Below are 23180 nucleotides of genomic sequence, written 5' to 3'. Positions count from 1 at the left end.
TTACAGAGATAAGTTTCTTTTTCAAGGATTTGTGTTTTAGCACATTGAGGGTGAAGAACCTAATTTATATGGAGAGTAATATTATCTTAACTTTATATAAGCTGGCAAAAATTTTTCCTCTTGGTTTTTTTGATGTAATGGAACATCTTCCAATTCACCTTGCACAAGAGGCACGACTTGGAGGGCCAGTTCAATATAGATGGATGTATCCCTTCAAGAGGTAATGACATTTAATTATTTACCTTTTGTATTTGCTTTAAATATTGTTTCGTCTAAAAATAACACTATGCAGGACTATTGGCAAATGTAAACGGACCATAAAAAATAGATCAAGAATTGAGGGTTTGATATGAGAGGCATATGTGGCTAAAGAAACATCTTATTTCTGTTCATATTATTTTGAACATGATATGCCATGTTTGAGAAATAGACCGAATCGATATGACGATGGAGGCAAAATCGATCCTTGGGCACCACCCTTTTTCATTTTTAATCAATCAGGTAAAGGAGATCCAAAACATAGTCCAAAGCGAAGGTTGTCTGAGATGGAGCTAAAGTCAGATACAACACATATATTGTTGAATTGCCCTGAGGTCCAACCCTATTATAAGTAAGTATATATTCGTATATATTACAGACTTTTATATTAGATCTACCACTAATTTAACTAATAAAATTTATAATGGCAGCTACTTTGTGGGTACATATGGGTAATATGTTATTTATCCCAAGTTTTCAGAGTAGTTTAAAGAATTTGTAAGTATTACTTATTATTTAACATGATTTTTATTATATGTAAATTAATTATATGTATTTTTAAAATTCTAAATTATATTTAATTATATATATAGGTTTATGATCCAACTAATGGCATTAATGACCCATTTTTACGTGATATAGCTTGAGGACCTTACCCTAGAGTCAGAATGATATTTAAATACTTGGTCAATAGGTACAAGTTTCATATAGAAGAATGATCTAATGGATAGAAAACTAACAACAGTGGGGTGTGGGTGAATGGTGATGGAGATGTTGATCATTATGGTGTGCTTCAAGATATTTTGGAATTGGAGTATACTGTAGGTTGGACGAAGAAAAAGTTGGTACTCTTTCAATGTAAATGGTATGATCCAACACCGAATAGAGGTACAAAGGTTCATGCTCAGTACAAAATAGTTGAAATTAAATACATTGGGAAATATAGACTTTATGATCCCTTTATCATTGCACAAAAAGTGAAACAATTGTATTATGCTCCTTATCCTTTGAGCAAGAATAAGTCTGCATGGCGGGTAATTTTAAAAACAAAGCTCGTGGGTAGAGTGGAAGTCGAAGATGCATTAGATGTGGCGTACCAGAATGACATTTCAAATGTTGAATCAATTGTGGATGGTGAATTAGCAGATGAATTGCAGCATAATGAAGGGATATATGAATAATTTGATCCTTCTATCCTTCAACCAAATGAGGACGAAGATAAAGGTGTTGAACATGAAACAAGTGATAAGGAAGAATTACTAGATGAAAGTGAAACAAGCGATGATGAAGACTTAGATGATTACTATGAAGATAGCGATGAGGATTGACTTGTTATTCTTTATTATGTTGTTCTTCCTTCAATCATTTAATATATTTGAAGAATTGTTGTATATTTTTTTATGACATGTTAAGCATTTTGTGTTATTCCTTTAATTATCTATTATGTTGTAAAATTATTTTATATTTCTATGACTTGTTAGGTTGTTTATTTATTTCTTTAGTCGTTTAATTTGTAGAATAATTATTTTATATTTAATATCACTTGTTGTATTTTTTGTTTTGTAGTTTATTATGATTATATTACAGATATGACATCTAAGGGGAAGGAAAAGATAAAATCTAAGAAGAAAAAATAATCTGTTCCAACTACCTCAAGTATGTCAAATATGAGTCCTCCTCTTCCTCATCCTCCCCAGTCGACTTTATTTCCATCTACCATGTTCACTATCCCGCCTCCATCTAATAATTCAGTTCAGTATTATTTTATGCCTGCCAAAGGAAGTCAAAGTAACACTGTTTTTAACTTTATACCCATACCTTTTATACCATCATTTTCACCGGGCTTTCATGGTAGTCAGCATGGTGGCTCACCAGCTGCTGGACCCCCGAGATTTTATGGTAGTCAGCATACTGGCTCACCAACTGCTGCACCCCTAAGTTTTCATGGTAGTCAGCATACTGGCTCACCAGCTGCTGCATCCCCGAGCTTTCATGGTAGTCAGCATGATGGTTCGTCTTTTGTTGCTCCATCATCTTACACTCCATCATCATCCATTCCCAGCATATCTAGGTTGGATATTGGAGGCTCTCGCCCAGCTATATCTAGTACTGCTTCTGTACCATTTTATAGACGCAGACAGAATCTTGGAGGGGGTGTACAATTTGATAGTTATAATCGATTGATAATCGTCCCCTACGATGATGGGTAAGAAAGTTCTTATACTATTTTTTAAGTTTTGAATGTACTTTTAGATATGTTAATATTAAGGAATATTTATTTACAATTAAAACTTTTAAAACTTTAAGATGTTTATTAATTTTATATATATATATATATATATATATATATATATATATATATATATATATATATATTAACTTTAATGAAGGTTTTTGCCATCCTTTAAGTCTACACATTTGGTTATGGATTCTATGAAGCCATTTTATCATGAGCCGTGGAATTCTTGGAGACAGATACCGTACAACATCAGAGAGCAAATATGGAATCAATTTTAGATAAAAATTGATTACATTTATTTAATAATTATCGTCTTCATATAATGTTACTTTTTTATATTGCAGACAAAGTGTACATGGCATCCTTAGCATCAAAATGAAATAAATAATATTTTCGAGAAGAAGACTGCTAAGCGAATTAAAGATACTTTGTTCGCTGCTCGGAATGCTGGTAAAATGCCTGGGTGGTTAAGAGAAAATGTTTGGGATAAACTTCTTGAGAAATGGAATACCGCATAATGGAAGAAGAAGAGTGAACAAGCAAAGGCAAACCATGCCTCCAGTAAAGGTGGCTCGTTGCACACTGGAGGTTCGATTAGTTTTGCGGCCCATAAACTAAGATTGGTAATTACTTATAAAACTTTTCTTAGTTTTACATATAGAATTTTACGATTGTAATGTCTAACTCATACTTTTTGTTATGAAGGAAAAGGAAAGAGGGCGAGATATGAGTCACGCTGAGATTTTCGAGGATACGTATAAGAAAAAGAAGAAGGATGGTAGAGGAGAACACTGGGTGGAGACGCGTGCGTCAGACTCATATGTAAAATACTAACTTCATAGTTATTTATGGTTTATTAATATTAGTTTGTTTACATAATAGTTATGTTTTTATTTCAGGATGATTATCATAAAAGGGTGAAAGAATGGCAACAAACTCAACCTCCTTCAACTCAACCAACACATGATGATATGGCTTCATTATGGACAGAGGCAGCGAGTGGAGTAAACAAAGGCAGAGTCTACGGACTTGGAGTACGTGGACCTACAGGTCATCCAAACCCACTCTTAGTCAATTCTTCTTCTTCTCAAAATCAAGAACATATGAAAGATATGAGAAAAGAAATTCGTGATTTGAAGCAACAGTTGGACTCCCAATTCGGAACATTTGTTAAGATGTAGAAATTCATGAGAAAACATGGGCGTGATCTATCTGATGATGATGATAAACAAACTGAATCTGATGTGTAGTAGTTTAGGTGTGCTGTTTTGGTTGATTGGTAAACTTGATTGTGAGAGACAACTTTATGTTTTATTTTTAAACTTGAATATGGGCTACTATTTGGATGTTTTTATGTCCAAAATTGTTAGGTTTAATGGATTTGTTGGTTTAGATTGTGTTAATGGTTGGTATTGTTGGTTTAGATTGTGTTAATGGTTGGTATTGTTAGTTTAGATTGTGTTAATGGTTGGTATTGTTGGTTTGGATGTTGTTAATGGTTGGTATTGTTGGTTTAGATGTTATATATGTTGATTGGTTGTTGGCGTTATTGTATTGTAATAGGTTGACAGGTTGTGTAGCTCAAAATTGAGCAGAATTCTGCCTAGTTTTACAGAACATTCCGACTGATTTCCGAAGGAAACAGTCGGACAGCTGCCCAGATTTCCGACCGAATCGGTCGAAAATTTTAAAAAAATAATTAATATTTAACAGTTTTCGACGGATTCCGTCGGAAATTAAATAAATTTTATTTTTTAATTATAATTTCTGACTGATTCGGTCGGAAATTATATATTTTTATTATTAATTTTAAATAAATAATTTATTTATTTATATTATTATGACATATTCGGTCGGTGAAATTCCGATCATTTTGGTCGGAAATTTGAAAATATTTGGTCGTCTGACCTTTTTGAATGTTCCGACTACTTTGGTCGGAAATTACCGACGGAGTCGGTCGGAAATTATTTTCCGACCAACTGTTTTCTGACTGACCAATTTTGGTCGGAAAGTAATCAAAAATTCGTGATTTTCGATTGATTTCCGACCGTTTTGATAGTCGGAATTCTGTCATTTTCTAGTAGTGGTGACAAGTTTAAATATTGAATCAATCTCATATCATGCGGAAAGTTTATCTTACACATGAAATGAGATCTTGGAGACAAAATGCTGACGACCAAACGTGCGCAGTTAGCAGAGATGTGGCTGAGGATATGGACGCTCTTCTAATCTTTGTATAAATATACCGCAGTTTAATCATTACCATAACGGCCGGATTCTATACTTTCTATTCAGAATTTTTGTGTTTCTCATGCAACAACTTGTAATAAACTATAGTAATAATAGTAGTAATATTAAATTTTCTTTTGTAATCTTTCGGCAGAAATTTAGAGATATTGGTTTGCATTATTTAGAGAGCCACATCATTGGTATAAAAATCCAACAACTGCAGGTTTTACTTCTAGTGATTATTCACTTGATTGGAAGGGATTCTGTCCTGTGGAACATGTACTATCTTGCAATCCGACAACCTTTTCAATCTCCAAATTATGTGCTACAGACGAGTTCCTGCCGACCATCACCCTGCTCCTTTGCCCATGATCGTTTGTTTAGTTAGCAACAATATCGTACGCAGTATTGGACAATAAATTTTTGATGCGACGCTTAAAAAAACATTAAACGGTCAAACAATATAACGTCAATATCGTGTATTAAGTTTTCTAAATTAAATTGGAATGTAATATTACTGTACCAAAATAATCAGCCCATTGGAGAGCAGTTAAAAGTTTATAAATTATTTTAAAATAAAAAACTACCAATTCAAAATTTCTTTGTTTCTTAATAATTTTTGCTTTTGTTTTTAAAAATAAAAATATTAATTATTCAGAAAAAAGTCATCTCCTTAAACCAAGTGACAACCTAGAAAAAAAACCACATGGCATAAGTAGTTAATAATTAGTTATTGGTTATTGTTTTTGAATTTAAATATCTATAATAATAAAATAAAATATATTATAATAAAAAAAAAAAATTGTCCGTTCAAATTTGAGAGTAGTTTCATGTTAGAGTTTTTAAATTATTTTAAAATAAAAAACTAAAAGTACAAAGAATAAAAAACTGCCCATCCAAAATATGTTATTTTAATAATTGTTTTTCTTTTTAAAAGTTTAAATATAAAAATATTTATCTTCTATTATATTATAAAACGAATGTAGCATACAAAAGTTTAAATAAAGTAATATGCTAATAAAAGTTTCTATTAACCATGCAAAAATACTAAATATTGGATAATATAATAAAGAAAAGTATAAATTAAAAAGGTTATTCAATGCCTATATTAGTCTCTTTAATTTAATACAGATTTTATTCATTTAAATTCAGATAATATTATTGAGAACAATAGGATTAAATTTAAAATAAAAAGATATTTCAAGAGTAATAAAATATATATCTTCTATTATATTATAAAAAGAAAGTAGCAGACAAAAATATTAAACGAAGTAATATGCTAATAATAGTTTCTATTAACAATGCAATAATACTAAATATTGGATAATATAATAAATAAAAATACATAACAACAAATTTATTCAATGATTATACAACTCTTTTTAATTTAATAGATATTTTATTCATTAAAATTAATATAATATTATTGAGAAAAATAGGACAAAATTTAAAATAAAAAATATTTCAAAAGTAATAAAATATATATCTTTTATTATATTAAAAAAAGTAGTAGACAAAAATATTAAACAAAGTAATATGCTAATAAAAATTATATTAACAATTTAAAAATACTAAATATTGGATAATTATAATAAAATGATAATTCAAATTTTGGGTATATCATATTGACAAATAAAATGATAATTCAAATTTATTAAAGCAATACCATTTAATATGTTCAAACAAGCCCGATCACAATTCTTTTTAATTAATATTAATCGCGTATCGCGGGTACGACTACTAGTGTAATTAAAAGAATAGAGGAAAAAACAATTGCATCTCATATTCTCAAAGTTTTTATAGAAGTAAATATAATTCCATCAGCAACTTTTAATTATTCTCACCATCCACACCTACATAAGCTCATTCTACACTAAAATTAGGAAGATCGTAAATAACAGCAAAACAGTCAAAGCATGAAGACTCCTCGAGCTGTTTGGATCCTTAGGGACACCACTGGATGCTGCCAACCAGAAAACAATGTCTTTAATTATCAGGAAACGTTTTATTTAATTGGCCTGATTAATATAGATTCGCATAGCATAAATTTCCATTTTCCATTCTCATTTCGCATTTCGCATTGCTTAATTAATTAGGCTCCTCGGGTAATACCTTTTTATCACGAAATAAAATATTTTTAATTTGAAAGATATTTTTCCCCTCCCCTCCCCTCCCCTCCCCTCCCACCACCAAACAACGAAAAACATACTTATTGAATAGAAAAGTTAGGTGCCTTTTCTAACACTAGCCTTGACTCTTTCATTGAGGGGATAGCAGAGTGAAGCAGATGTCATAGTCTCAATTATATATATAGTGTACAAGTTCGACTTTCAATTTGGTGTTTCTTCCGATTTACCCGAAAAATCAGATATAATTAAATTTATAAGTAGTTCTAAGGATATTTGATATAACTTGACATAAGTCGTACGTAGAAGTGACAATATTTAGATTCTTGGCTATAGAAATGAGATATAAATTGTTGAACTAGAAGAGCGAGTATGCTGAGTAAAACAGGCTTAAGAGATTTATTCTTCAATTAATAGAAGTAGTCTTTTCTTACAATGTGTGAAATTGCTTGTGCTTACAAGGATTCTCTCCTTTATAGTAGAGGGATCTTACTTTATTTATAATAAAAAATATATAGTGGAGCACTCATGATGAATTGTCTCCTCCTCGATTCCTGCCAAAATTCTCTACCCTAGTGCAATTGCAACGGCTCCTGTCTGCGAGCTCGATACTGGCTCGAGCTCGGTATTGGGTCGAGCCCTCGGCCTTGAGTTCGAGTTCAACATTCGGGGTGAGTGTCAATCGATCTGTGCATCTCCGACAACCTTCTCTTTGCCTTGTGGTTCGATTTGGTCATGAGCTTGATAATGATACCGAGCCGATTCCTCGATCAGTCTTGGAGCTCGAGGCTTGTTTGTACTATCCTCGGAACTCGTCTCGAGCTCTCACTTCGATCGTTTACCATTCAACTCGATCAAACGTATGGAGGCCGAAACCTTTTTCGACCGTATACAGATAGTCCCCTCATTTCTCAGGAAGAACATGGTGAGAATCGATATGATTTTCGACGGCCCGATCGGATTGTAAGATGACATTTTCACTGGGCTCGATCGTGACGTATGTGATAGTTGTCTCGTCAATTTAGTCTTTTAAGGTATTTAATGCACGTCAGACGGTGGCCGGCCACCGCTGATACTGAACCGCCACGGTATAAACCTATAAATAGCCCTTCCATTTATCATTTACCACTTTTACATCTTCAACCTCCCAAATTTTCTTACTCTTTCTGCTTGTATTTCTCCGCTTGTAAAGCCACCTTCATCAGCCTTTGGCATCATCAACCTTTAATCTTCCTTTGCTTTTTTTTCCTCTTACATCAATAGCAAAAACTTCAAAAACCGTACCTCAGAAGGAGAAAGCTTCCTTTTCACGGTCGTTCGGCGACAAGGCGCCGGTGGAGCCGCCTCCCCATGAGTATGTTCCTGGCCTGTGAACTCTGAAGATCGATTTTATGGTTGAAAATCCTTCGTCGGTTCCAGGTCGATGTGAGCATGTGTCGATGTACATGTGCTCGATAACTGAGGGCTATCTCGAGGCTGTGAGGAAAGACTGCAACTGGGGTCCCGAGGTTGTGTTGCAAATTCCCTCTCCCGAAGAGAGCGTCATCACTCATGTGGAGGGGTTTTTAAGTATTTATACTTACCCTTTCACGTTGGGTCCCGTCGACCCAATGATCATTTATCATCCTTCTCTATGGCGCATAATAACATTACTTCGCTTCTTCTCTAACAAGGCCGGGGGGGGGGGGGCTCGATTTCACCTTAAATCACCTCATATGATTATATCGGCCTCAAATCTTTCGAGGACTAATCAGGCTTCATCATCGGGCATCGAAAGCTTTAATATCGAGCATCGACGAAGACAAGGATCGGGGTTGGATGGGCCGTTATATTCGGGTGAGGACCCGTGACCTCATTCCGGAAGAGAAGATGCGTTCCCCGAGGCAAAGAATCACGGTAAGTGTCACTTCTCGTGTTCTTCGAAATGTTTTTTACGCTCCATTCGTTACCGATTTCCTTTCATGCAGGTGTAACCAAGGATGCCGTTTTGAATCCTTCGAGTGGTGAGGAAGGAACAAAGTCCCCCATCCCGGAACTGGGGAAAGATAAGAAGCGAAAAGCTATCTCTCGGTTAGAGGACCCCAAGCCCAAAACTCGAAGGGTGAGGAGGAAGGCAATCGCTCTTTCGACGGACTCGGTCCAGCGACCGAGAGAAGAAGAAGAAGAAGATGATGCCTTGGCTTTGGTGATCCGATCTACGAAAGCTGTCGAGGTCTCCAGACCTTTTGAGCCGATGACGGCTATACCGTTCGGGGTCGGTTCCGATACGCCGAGTGTCTATCAGAGCGTCCCGAGCGATTTGCTTGGGACTATGATAATGGGTCATTTTCCTTCTCTTCCGACCTTTTCTGAGGAGGCGTTAAAGGAAGCTCGAGAATTGAAGACCCCCGATATGGGCAGAGGCTCTAGTGTAGGGGACCCTTTTCGGGATTGCTTTACTGGAGTCGATGATGCCTCCGACATTAGTGATGCTTCTCTTCTCCTAGAAGAGGCCCAACGTTTCATTTCTCGGGTAATGATTTTACTGTGCTTGGTTTCTTTGTTCTTTTCTAAACTTGACTTGTGTTTTTTCCCTACTATGCTAGCCATTTGTAGGTTTCGAGTCGACCTCAACCAGTGTAAGGTCGAGCTTCAGAGGGTCTCGGGGGAGAGAGATGCTTTGCGGCTTCTTTGCAGCCAAAAGGTCGAGGCTATAAAAGACCTCCAAGCAGATTTGGCTAAGGCTCGTGAAGAAGAGGCCAAATTAGATAAGCAGGTGAGCCTCGTTCTGTTAGAGTATGGGTTTGACCCAACTGTGGAAGCTAACCCTTCGTTATCTCAGCTGCAGCAAAAGGTTGAAAAGATCGGGTTGCTTCGGGAAGAAGTCGATCAAATCAAGGCCGAATGTGACTGGTGGAAGGATACTATCAACCGCCTGGCTGCAGAAAAAGAAACCATCTTGGCCAAATTATTACCGGCCGATGTTCAACTTCGAAGTGTCAAGCAAAAGGGTTCGGCTCAGGCCAAGAGGATTGAGGAGCTCGAAACACGGCTTGCTGAGGCCAAGGCGGAAGTTGAGTCGTCGAAAGTCATGGCGGACAAGTCCATTGCTATGTATCGGGCCGATGTCGAGGCTGCTCAAATGGAGGCAAGAGAGGTTGCGGATACTGCCAACACTCGAGCACATTGGGTTGCTGAACTTGCTAAGTGTCGGTTTCGGAGGGAGATCCTCGAGGAGATACACGCTCGAGGTTTCGACCTTGCTGAAGAGATAAAAAGGGCTAAAGAACTCGAAGATAAAGCTGAGGCCTTAGCTTCTGCTGGCGATGATGATGATGATGGTAGCAAGAGCGGGTCCGAAGATGGGGGAACCCGGTGGAGAAGAGACCGATCTTGATGATAACTCAGAATCTTAGCCCTTAGCTTCTTCTATGTTGCATTTATTTATGTAAACCATCCGTGTATATCTTATACAAATATCTTTTTCTTTTACTGACTTGCTTCGTGAAGATTTCATTCATGCCTTGCGGATGTTTTCATGAGGATTTAGGTGATTTCATCGAATTCTCCCTTCGTAGCCTTTACGGCCGAGTGCGTGTTCGCTCGAGCTCAAAATAAAAGTAGCCCACAGGCTTAGTGGTCGAGTGGGCGCTTGGCCGAACTCGAAAACTAAAAGTAGCCCACAAGCTTAGTAGTCGAGTGAACGCTCGAACTCAAAGTATATTAGCCCGTAGACTTTTATGATCGAGTGAGAGATTGCTCGGACTCGAAGTAAAATAACCCTTAGGTTTTAATAATTGAGTGAGTGACTATTTCGAACTCGAACTCGAACTCAGACTATCTTAGCCCGTAGGCTTTTTATGACCGAGTGAGTGATTGCTCGAACTTGAAGTAAGATAGCCCTTAGGTTTTAATAATTGAGTGAGTGATTGTTTCGAACTCGAACTCAGAATATCTTAGCCCGTAGGCTTTTTATGACTGAGTGAGTGATTGCTTGAACTCGAAGTAAGATAGCCCTTAGGCTTTAATAATTGAGTGAGTGATTGTTTCGAACTCGAACTCAGAATATCTTAGCCCGTAGGCTTTTTATGACCGAGTGAGTGATTGCTGGAACCCCAGGTAAGATAGCCCTATGGCTTTAATAATTGAGTGAGTGATTGTTTCGAACTCGAACTCAGAATATCTTAGCATGTAGGATCTTTATGACCGAGTGAGTGATTGCTCGAACTCGAAGTAAGATAGCCCTTAGTCTTTAATAATTGAGTGAGTGATTGTTACGAACTCGAACTCAGAATATCTTAGCCCGTAGGCTTTTTATGATCGCTTGTATCGAATATCCCTTTGATGGTGGTTGGCCTTTAATCCTGTTTGAATCATGAAGCAGGAAAATCTTTTCAAAGTGTGAGACATATGAAAAAGAAGTTCTCCTTTATAAGTCATTACACATGTGTTTGTATCTTGTGCCATAGTTCGAGCAAAACTACGTAGGCATGGTTCGTTTTGACCAATTGGCCCTTACATTTTTCTCTATCGAGACCTTGTTTGTCATGAATTTGATATGAAGCGACTTTCTTGTGCCGAACTTGATTTATTCTCTTGGTAGCCCTCCAGTATTCGAGGTTGATTATGAAGGAGCCTCAGATACTATTGATTTGTCCCCGTGTTGCACATAGTTGTTGTTTCATTAAAAACCTTGCCAGAAAAATCCATTTGGGATAAAATCCGAACTTAAGGGAAAAAGAGTACAACACGTGCTTTGAAACTAGAGATCTTGATGTTTTTCGTCAAATTCCTGCAATGAGTTAGTGTCGAATATACGTATATAGACGATAGAGGAGAAAATCATACCTTAACAGTAATATCGTTTGAGAAGCGATATGTTCCAATTGTTTGGTAATGGTTTTCCATCCATTGCTCCAAGTTTATAAGACCCTTTCCCGACTATATCGAGGACCTGATAGGGTCCTTCCCAATTTGGGCCGAGCTTCCCTTCATTAGGATCTCGAGTGTTGGCGGACCTTCCTTAGGACCAAGTCCCCAGTCTTGAAATGGCGAAGGTTGGTTCTTCTGTTGTAGTACCTTTCGATTCGTTGTTTTTGTGTATTCATTCAAACAAGTGTCGCCTCTCATTTTTCATCTAATAATTCGAGGCTAGTATTCATTGCCTCATAGTTCGATTCTTCCGATGTATGTTGGAACCTTGCGCTTGGTTCCCCGACTTCGACCGAAATTAGAGCTTCGGATCCATACACTAAGGAAAATAGGGTTGCTCATGTACTGGATTTAGATGTTGTCCGATATGCCCAAAGGACTTCGGGCAAAATTTCTCGCCACTTTCCTTTAGCTTCGTTCAATCTTTTCTTTATGTTTTGGATGATAACCTTGTTCGTTGATTCGGCCTGTCCGTTCCCGCTAGGATGATATGGTGTAGATAATATTCTTTTTATTTTATGGTCTTCGAGGAATTTCGTCACTTTATCGCCGATAAACTGTCTACCATTGTCGCATGTTATTTCTGCTAGTATACCAAATCGACACACGATGTGGTCCCAGATGAAATCTATAACCTTTTTTTCTCTTACTTTTTCAAATACATGTGCTTCAACCCATTTAGAGAAATAGTCAGTCATAAACAAAATAAATTTAGCTTTACCTGGAGCCGAGGGCCGATGATATCCATTCCTCATTTCATGAATGGCCATGGAGAAATGACCGAATGAAGCTGCTCCCCGGTTTGATGGATCATCGGTGCAAACCTTTGACATTTATCACATTTTCAAACAAACTCCTAAGTGTCCTTCTCCTTGCTATCCCAGTAGTACCCTGCTCTGATGATTTTGTGGATTAATGGTTCAGCGCCGGAATGGTTTCCACAAGTGCCTTCATGGACCTCTCGTAAAACATAATCGGAGTCTCCTAGTCCCAAACATACCGCCAGTGGTCCGTCGAACGTCCTTCTATATAATGTTCCATCTTTAACCAGTGTGAATCGAGCAGCCTTGGTTCGTAGAACCCTCGATTCTTTAGGGTTCGATGGGAGTTTTTCTTTCTTTAAATATTCAATATACTTATTCCTCCAATCCCAGGTTAAGCTCGTGGAATTTATTTCGGTATGTCCATCCTCGATTAGAGATCTCGAGAGTTGAACGACAGTCCCCGAATTGATCTTATCTTCCTCGACCGACGACCCCAAATTTGCGAGTGCGTCGGCCTCACATTTTTGTTCTCGAGGCACATGTTGTAGGGTCCATTTTTTAAAACGGTGCAGAGTTACCTGTAATTTGTCCAAATACCTTTGCATCCTATCTTCTCGAACCTCGAAAGTTTTGTTTACTTGGTTCACCACTAGTAAAGAGTCACAGTTGGCTTCAATGACTTCTGCTCCCAGGCTTTTAGCTAGCTCGAGACCTGCAATCATGGCCTCGTACTCGGCCTCATTGTTAGTTAACCTAGTGGTTTTGATGGATTGTCTAATAATGCCACCTATGGGAGGTTTCAGTACGATGCCAAGCCCGTACCCCCTCATATTTGAAGCACCATATGTGTAGAGGGTCCAAACCCCCGACGACGTACCCGATTTTAACAAGAGTTCCTTTTCAACTTCGGGTACAAGGTTTGGCGTGAAATAGGCCACGAAGTCCGCTAAAATTTGGGACTTGATGGTCGTACGGGGTTGATATTCGATATTGTACCCACTGAGTTCGACGACCCATTTGGTCAATCGACCCGATACTTCGGGCTTGTGAAAAATATTACGAAGTGGGTAATTGGTCAAAACACATATGGGGTGACATTGAAAGTATGGTCTTAACTTTCTAGAGGCGCTTATTAGTGCAAGTGCTAATTTCTCTTAGTGAGAGTATCTAGCCTCTACTTCCCCAAAGGTCTGACTTACATAATAAACAGGAAATTATGTATCATGCTCTTCTCGAATTAGGACGCCACTTAGCGCGATTTCTGATAACGACAAGTATAAGTACAACTTCTCATCTGTCCTCAAAGTGTGAAGTAGTGGTGGGCTCGATAGGTACCACTTCAATTGTTCTAGTTCTTGTTGATATTCCGGGGTCCAGGCGAAATCGTTCTTCCTTTTGAGTAGAGAGAAGAATTTGTGGCTTCTATCTGATGACCTCGAAATTAATCGGCCTAAGGCTGCTATCCGCCCGGTCAGCCTTTGCCCTGCTTTCACGCTATCCACGATGGTGATGTCTTCTATGGCCTTAAATTTTTCGGGGTTGACCTCGATTCCCTATTCGATACCATGAAACCAAGGAACTTGCCCGAATAACCCCGAAAGCACATTTCTCGGGGTTGAGCTTCATGTTGTATTTCCTTAAGATCTTGAATGTTTCTTTCAAATGAGTCAAATGGTCCTCTGTGCGCAGGGACTATACTAGCATGTCATCAATGTACACTTCCATCGACTTACCTATTTGTCCTTTGAACATTTTATTCACTAGGTGTTGATAAGTAGCTCCTGTGTTTTTAGCCCGAATGGCATTACATTATAGCAATAGGTTTCGTACTTGGTGATAAATGAAGTCTTTTTCTGGTCCTCCGGGTTCATTCGAATTTGATTGTACCCAGAGTAGGCGTCGAGAAAAGTAAGGATCCAATGGCCGACTATGGCATCGATCATGCGATCGATGCTAGGCAGTGGAAAAGAATTTTTGGGGCATGCTTTGTTTATATCTTTATAATTTATGCACATTCTAAGTTTGTTCCCCTTTTTAGGGACTACAATTACGTTGGCTAACCACTCGAGATATTTTACTTCCCGAATTGACCCTATTTTGAGAAGTTTAGTTACCTAATCCTTTACAAATGCGTGTTTTACCTCGGACTGAGGTCTTCTTTTTTGCTTCACCGGTTTGAACCTAGGGTCCAAGCTCAGCCAGCGCGTTGCTATCGACAGTGGGATCCCTGCCATTTCTAAATGGGACCAAGCAAAATAATTTATGTTATTGATAAGAAATTGAATGAGTTTTTCCCTGAGTTCGGGGGTCAATCCCGTTCCCAGGTATACCTTTCTCTCGGGAAAATATTCGATTAATATAACCTAGTCCAGTTCTTCGATTGTAGATTTGGTGGCGTCGGAGTCGTCGGGGATGATGAAAGCTCGAGGTGTCAGAAACTCTTCCTCGTCATCCTCTATTTCCTGTTCCACCAGTTCGGTCGAGACTGGTGGCTGTGATTGCTATTTGGTTTCTCGTCTATCTTTAGTGCTCGATCTCTCCGAGACCGATAGCATTGGTATCGGTGTTAACTCATCGACCGTAAATATTTCCTTCGCAGCATGTTGCTCCCCGTATATTGTTTTCATGCCGTGCGGCGTAGGAAATTTCATTACTTGGTGCAGGGTCGAAGGCACTGCCTTCATATTGTGGATCCAAGGTCTTCCGAGTAGGGCATTGTACCTCATATCCCTTTCGATTACGTGGAATTTGGTATTTTTGATGGCTCCAGTTACATTCACTAGCAGAGTAATCTTCATTTATTCGTTTCACTTGCCATATTGAAACCGTTCAAGACCCGAGCTGCGGGCACGACTTGATTCTACAAACCGAGCTGCTCCACTACCCAAGATCAGATGATATTCGTAGAGCTACCTGGATCCACTAAAACACATTTAACTTGAGCCTTATTTAATATGATAGAAATTACCAGATCGTCGTTGTGAGGTTGAGAGATGCCCTCGGCTTCTTCAATTCCGAATGATAAAGTGTCCTCAGGTACATAACCTCGAGTTCATTTTCCCCCTGTGGCCAGTACCTTGCCGTACTTGAGCACGGGTCCCTGTGGAGTATGGACCCCACCGATGATCATATGAATGATATGCAGAGGTTCCTCTTGTTTATCCTTTTTGCTGGCGTCCCTTTCTCTGAAGTGATTCTTGGCTCGGTCAGTGAGGAACTCTCAAAGGTGGCCCTCATCGAATAGGCGGGCTACCTCTTCTCTTAATTTTCTGCAATCCTCGATCCTATGGCCATGCGTTCCATGATACTTGCAATCGATCTCAGGTTTCTATGGGAAGGGTCGGTTTGCATGGATCTGGGCCACCTCGTATCTTTGATTCTTCCTATTGCCGATACAATGCCCGATGCGTCGATGTAGAAATTATACTCCGATAGCCGAGGTACCTCTATAGGATTTCCATATTTATCAAAGCCACTCTTCCTCAGAATTCCCCGAGAATTTTGTCCTTAATCACTCATTCGATTGTTCGGAGCGGAATTGCGCACTGAGTCGTTGTTCATTCGATCTGCGACGTACGGTTGAAATCGGTCTCTGTTCGACCTTCGTTCTCTGTCGATATCCCACTGGTTTTTAATAGCTGCCATGTTCTGGTGCATGGATCCGGAAGGAGCTCCCAACTGGTCGTCTTTGACCCTGATTTTTGATTGATATACGTTGTGTACATCCGCCCAAGTTATTGCTGGATACTCGATCAAATTTTGCTTTAGCTGACGTGAATCTATTGAACTTTGCTCGTTCAACCCTTGGGTGAAATCTTGGACGGCCTAGTCGTCTGTGACCGATGGCAATTCCATGCGTTCCATTTGAAATCGAGACACGAACTCCCTTAGCATTTCATTACCGCTTTGCTTTACTTTGAAGAGGTCCAATTTCCTTGTTGCAACCTTTATGGCACCAGCATGTGCCTTTACAAACGAATCTGCTAACATGGCAAAAGAATCGATGGAATTTGGGGGCAAATTATGGTACCAAATCATCGCTCCCTTCGAGAGAGTCTCTCCGAATTTTTTCAATAACACGGATTCGATCTCGTCGTCTTCCAAATCGTTACCCTTGATGGCGCACGTGTAAGAGGTGACATGTTCGTTGGGATCGGTCGTACCGTTATATTTGGGAATTTCGGGCATACGGAATTTTTTGGGGATTGGTTTTGGGGCTGCACTCGAGGGAAAAGGCTTTTGGATGAATTTCTTCTAATCTAGCCCTTTTATCATTGGTAGAGCTCCCGGGATCTGATCGACCCTAGAATTATATGTTTCTACTTTTTTATCGTTGGCTTCGACTCGTTTTGTGAGTTCCTCGAGCAATTTAGTAATTTATGGAGTAGTCCCCGATTCTTGCTCGTTTGACTTCATTATGGCTGGCTCCGTTCTGTGGGTGATTTCCCGAAGCGGATCGGGCTCCGACTTGCTTTGTACCTGAGTTTGGCTCTGCAACTAAGCTATCGCTTTTGCTGGGCTTGTAACATCTCGAAGATCATCTGTAAGCTGACTCTGATCTCCTCTATGTTATGGGCGTCTTGAGCCACAGATCGAGTAGTGCTCTGAATATTTTTTTCTGGTTCGGAACGTTAGTTCGCCTCAATAGCCACTTGTAAATTGACATCTAGTGGATTTCAGGTACTTCGATTCAAGCTTCAGTGACATCGTTAAGTGGTCTTCCGGTCTTGGGTATCAAGTTGTTGGTTTCATCCTGAAGGTCGGCTTCGTGGTCGATAGGTAAAACCATGAATCAAGGGTTTACCATTGTTGATCTGGAGTTGTAAACTGGTGCGTATTGTGGATTTGTATCAAACGACCACTGTTATCCTTAGCACCACGGTGGGCGTCAAACTGTTTACCCGGAAAATCGGATATAGTTGAATTTATAAGTAGTATAAGGATATGTGATATAGCTTGACATAAGTCGTACGTAGAAGTTGCAATATTTAGATTCTTGGCTATAGAAATGGGATATAAATTATTGAACTAGAAGAGTGAGTATACTCAGTAAAATATGCTTAAGAGATTTATTCTTCAATAAATAGAAGTAGTCTTTTATTACAATAGGTGAACCTGCTTGTGCTTACAAGGATTTCCCCCTTTATAGTAGATGGATCTTACTTTATTTATAATAAAAAATATATAGTGGAGAACCCGTGATGAATTGTCTATTCGTCGATTCCTGCCAAGATTCTCTCCCCTAGTGCGGTTGCAACGTCTCCTGTCTGCGAGCTCGATACTGGCTCGAGCTCGGTATTGGGTCGAGCCCTTGGCCTTGAGTTCAAGTTCAACATTCGGGGTGAGTGTCAATCGGTCTGTGCATCTCCGACAACCTTCTCTTTGCCTTCTGGTTCGATTTGGAGCTCGAGGCTTGTTTGTACTATCCTCGGAACTCGTCTCGAGCTCTCACTTCGATCGTTTACCATTCGAACTCGATCAAACGTACGGAGGACTGAAACTATTTCGACCGTATACACCTACTAATATTGATTCGTTAATATATAAATATGAAAAAATTAAACTTGACCAAGTAAAGGCGCATATTGAAAAGTGACTTGAGAATTAGTTCACGTTTAAAAACGTCATAGAATCCCCCAAAAAAACTTAATTCTCCTGAACAAACAAAAAGAAGAATAATAGGTTTTATTTCCAACTTAAGTACTGGTTCTCTCTGATAATTTATTAGGGTTGTCACTAATTACGAATATAAATGTTGTAAACATACATTATCTAAGATTAAGAAAGAAAATTAAGTGAACTTACCATCTCCAGGAGGCGGAGAGGATGGAAGGTTCGGCTGGTGACCACCCAGCTCCACTCCTTTGCAATCTGCTCCAAAGACACCTGTTTCACTCAAGATTATTAATTAAGTACTTAAATTTTGGGTGTTATACTATACAGATAGGAATAAATTTTACTTAATTCAAATTTGAATTCTCTTGAAATAAGGAAAATACATGTTCAAATTTCAAGTGTGATATAGTCGACCCGTGTTCTAAGAGGGGAACTCACATTCGTTGAGACAAGGTAGCGCAGGCATATCAAACAAATTTTCGGAGCCTTCATTGCACTGGCAGTAGTGTTGCGTTCCGTTAATTTCACATTTACCATTAGCACACCATACTAAACTGCAAGCTGTGAGAGAAAACAAAAAATTGATTTACTTTGTTTTGTTCATCTTTAGTGTTCATTAATTTGAGATTAGTTCCTCAAACAGAGATACGACTATTATGGGGAAAAATTTAAGAAAACGCCAAGAGTTGATAGGAAGATTAAAGGAAATTACGGTCAGAAATGTTAAAGGGTGCTGGAGCCGAAGGTAGCGAGGGAGTCCCACAACCTAGATTGAGTGTACCTACAAATTCATAGCAACCCCATCATTAACTGATATTGGAATCAGGGACGGAGTTATCGTTATAGTTATAGGTTTAGTTAAACACAATAGTTTTGACTCGAAATCTGTATGTTGGTTAAAAAAACTATTGGATATGTATTTATAATCCAGTTAGAACCCAGCAAACAAAAAGAATTGTGATCCAAAAAATACATAAACTAAGAATTTTGACTCCGCCTGATTAGAACAACATTAAGGTATACTAAATGGAAAGAGGCTCACAGTTGGGAACATTGCATGTAGGAAAAGTAAGAGGGCCAAATTTCATTTGTGTCCAACCAGGATCACAAACGCATTGGAATCCCAGTCCCAGAAAACCTCCTTCCTCTACGCACTTCCCTTTTCCACAGTCCACATGTTCACATGCTCCATCTGTATATAATATATTCATCAAATAATAAAAAGATTATAGGTTCAATTGCATATAGAGTACACGTTTAAATCTCAATAGTCTTATCAAAATTAGATCGGACTTCATAGTCGTAGTTCGTTAATATATTAAAAAAAGGAAAACTTACAAAAACTTCCCAAATAAGTCTCAACTTACCAACCTCTAGTCATTAGTCATAAACTTATCAAAACTAGCCAAGCACATATAAAAATTGAAAAACCAAATAAATAAGGTTATTTCTTTTAAAGAATCACATGCATAAATCTCCTTCCATATTTTTAAACGTGATTAGCAACATTAGATGCAAGACGGAAAGGAAATTTCATGGATGAGGGAGCAAATAAGGTGATGGAATACAACAAAAAAAATTATAATATTGCCAAAAATCTAAGCAAAAAAAGAACTTTTTCAATGGGTATAGTTTAAATTAATTGAAAACATATAGATAAGTCAATTTACAAAATTTGAGGAAGATTGGAGGTGATTTAGACTGGTTTTGTATCAAAATTCGTAATTAAATCGAGTTCAAAAATGTTTCTCCGACACATGTATCATGCATGTATCTCACACAGAGATATACATGTGATACACAATTGATACAAATATGATACATACGTGATACACAAATGATACACAATGTGACACACATATCATTTTTTTCATGTTCAGTTTTTATTTCGAATTTTTAATTCAAACCACCTCAAAACTTCACCGAATCATCCCAAAAAATGAGATTCAAGCTCCTTAAGATGTACCAAATCTATTATAACAACACTCACTCAAAAGAAATCAAAACGTTGACCTTATTTTGTTACAAATAGCTAATTGGCTAACATTAGTAATATTTGGCTAATATTAATAATATTTTATGAATGGACTAATTTTGGTAATGAGCTACTTATAAATTGACATAATTAGTAGTTTTTTTTTTAAAAGAAAAGGAAAAAGTTAGATCGAGTAAACGCCCGTGTAGTACATGTACTAGTGTCCAATGAGATCCAAGCCTTTTTAAGAACCAATATTTTTATTTTAAAATTTCTATCCTCTTAGTATGAAAAAGAAAGATTGAATTAAATTATACACAAAGTTCAAATGCTGTGTGAAGTAGGACATCAGTGACTCAATTATTACAAAATAACTTCTAGAATTTAGAAACTGGAGTATATATATATATATAATACAACAAAAGATTTCATACTTAAAGTATTTGTGAATATTTTAAAATTTTGTAATCAATGAAATTTCTATTTGACTTTCAAATAGTAAGGCTGATGTAGTATTTAAATTCATCGTGAAGCTTTAAACTACGTACCTAATAGGAGGCGAAATTTGCCAGGAGGAATATTAAACAAGAATAAAATGGATCCTCTTTCTTTTGCCCTTCTTTGTCTTTCTTTCATTTTCAATCTTCGTGACACAACAAAACAGAAGTTTTGGGCATTACAATACTTCCCTAAAGCTAGTATAAATATAGTCGGATTGAGAATTTTACTATTATGAGTCAGAACTGGGAGGGTTTGAAACACTAAACTTATCACCTTGTGTGAGTTTTGGATTTATAATTTAATCATTTCAACAATTCTATTAGATTTTACACAAATAAATTAAAGTTTAGACTAAAAGTTATGAATTCGTATGAAAAGGAGTTCTTGTCTGACTTACCATTTAGGGAAGAGAAATGAGATTAATCATTAAATAAGCATATTATAGTAAAACTTATAAATCAAAGTGGAATTTTCTAAGACAATTTTGTTGCATTTCCTATTCAATACGCTTTTAGGTTGGGTACGGAGCCTCGGTTTCACTGAATCAAAACTTTTCTTTTTTCTGTCTTCTATCTTTTAAATTCGACCGATGTTTCTAAGACAAATTAATACTAATTAAAATAAGATTCGTGTTTTGTCATGATTATCAGGAATATAAATGTTATAAACATATTTATATCACTTAAAATTGAGAAAAGAACATTAGGTTAACATACCATGCCCTGGAGAAGGAGGGGGTGGAAGGCTTGGCTGGGGACTCAGCGCCAATCCTTTGCAATCTGGTCCGAAAACGCCTGTTCTATTAAGAACTATTTATTTTAGGTACTCAAATAGTCAAATATTAAGTGTTAAAAAAGAAAAAATAATTAAATTAGTTTTAAATGTAGTGTTGAACACATGGTAGACACTTGACAATAAAGAATAGAGGTGCATCCATTTCTTTAGAGTTGATATTATGATATAATTATCATGTACTCTAAGAATTCAGTGGCTGAGAAATCACAATTTCAAACTATAATCACAATAAATTATTATGTCACAAAGCTTGAATCTCCATAGTCCATAGCCTTTTTATTCCTTGAAATTAATTATTTGGGGAAAAAATTATTGTTCATATGGTAAATAAATTGGTATTTAAGATTTTCAAATTTTTATTCTTGAAAAGGGAGAGAATTGGGTTGGAAAATGAAACTTACATTTATCGAGACAGGGTAGCGTAGACATATTTAAGTATTGGGTGGAACCTTTATTACATTGGCAGTAATATCCCGTTCCGTTAACTTGACATTTTCCATTACCACACCATACTAAACTGCACCCTGTGACAAAAAATAAAAATAAAAACAAACAAAAAAACGGATTACTTTGTGTTATTCGCCTTCAAGTGTTCATATAACAAGTTACTATTTCTTGACGAAAAAACAAATGCAAATATACAAAATTACTAACTTTATCATTAGCACAGATTTTACAAAGTACTACTAATATGATATGAGTACCAATTAATTAAGGGGAAATAATAGAGAAACGATGTAAATTGATAGGGACAACGTAAATTACGGTCTGAAAAATTAGCTGACGGAGGTGGCAAGGGTGCCTGACTTCCACAACCGAAATCGAGCGTACCTACAAGTCACAGCTCCACATTGTCAAGTAATTGAGATAATAAAAACACCTAGTATTTTTTTGGGAGATTTAGGTATTTGGCCGAAAATAAAAAGTGTTTTTTAAGAGTATTAGTAACAGTATTTCTGCTGTGAGAAACTATAAACTCGGCCCATAAACAAAAGTAGTAGTAGAAGGCAAAAATATTCTTATCAATAATTTTTATTTGCAAAACTATGATCTCTTATTGACTTGGAAAGAGAAATCAAAGATAAGGTAAAAATATTCTTATCAATAGTTTTTATTTAGAAAACTAAATGACCTAACCATATGAATGTTGTTTGTATCCAAACTATTATAGTTTCATAACACTTGTGACAAAAATACAACATATTTTGCAAGTTTGGTACTAAATCAAAATGCAAAGAGACTCACAGTTGGGAACAGTGCATGCTGGAAAACTAATAGGGCCAAATTCCATTTTCTTCCAACCAGGATCGCAAACGCAGTCGAATCCCAGTCCCAAAAAACGTCCTCCCTCTACACATTTTCCTTTTACACAGTCCACATTTTCACATACTCCATCTATTCATTAAAATATTAACAAAGGACTCACAAGCTTAATATCATTAGTCAATATATATAGAGGATTGTAATAAACTATAACAAAATAATATCATCTATACCTGCAGATTCATTAGCAGTAGTTGCAATATTTAAGATGGATATAAAGATGAAAATGCCGAGGAGTACGATATTGAGAGTAAAACCCATAGTGTAATTTCTCATTCTTTTTAATTGGGCTATCTATCAGAAATTGATCAGCAAACTTTCTTCTATTTCTACCAGCAATTCCAACATTTATAACAAAATTTAGCGGCCCAATAATCCGCATGAGGTTGTAGTTGTATTGGATTGACCACTGAGGCTTTGAGAACCTCGCCTAGTTTATTGCC

At 37.2% G+C, this 23180-nt stretch overlaps 1 protein-coding gene across 1 annotated transcript; it reads right to left on the bottom strand.

Annotated features, from left to right (window-relative positions):
- Positions 1-6428: 6428 nt before the first annotated feature.
- Positions 6429-23058, bottom strand: LOC138906897 (uncharacterized). The gene is made up of 10 exons (XM_070196568.1): positions 22911-23058; positions 22660-22809; positions 22180-22245; positions 21816-21938; positions 21336-21413; positions 19186-19335; positions 18856-18924; positions 18582-18704; positions 18333-18413; positions 6429-6689 (listed from the first exon to the last, which is right to left on the bottom strand). Exons 1-10 carry the CDS (start codon positions 23011-23013, stop codon positions 6595-6597), a joined length of 1038 nt encoding a protein of 345 aa, XP_070052669.1. The 5' UTR covers positions 23014-23058; the 3' UTR covers positions 6429-6594.
- Between the last annotated feature and the right edge of the window lie 122 nt (positions 23059-23180).

This window comes from Nicotiana tomentosiformis, chromosome 3 (genome assembly GCF_000390325.3).
Source record: "Nicotiana tomentosiformis chromosome 3, ASM39032v3, whole genome shotgun sequence".
NCBI classification, from domain to species: domain Eukaryota; kingdom Viridiplantae; phylum Streptophyta; class Magnoliopsida; order Solanales; family Solanaceae; genus Nicotiana; species Nicotiana tomentosiformis.
Note: the sequence above shows the minus strand (reverse complement) of the source record. Positions and strands in the feature narration are given on the sequence as shown.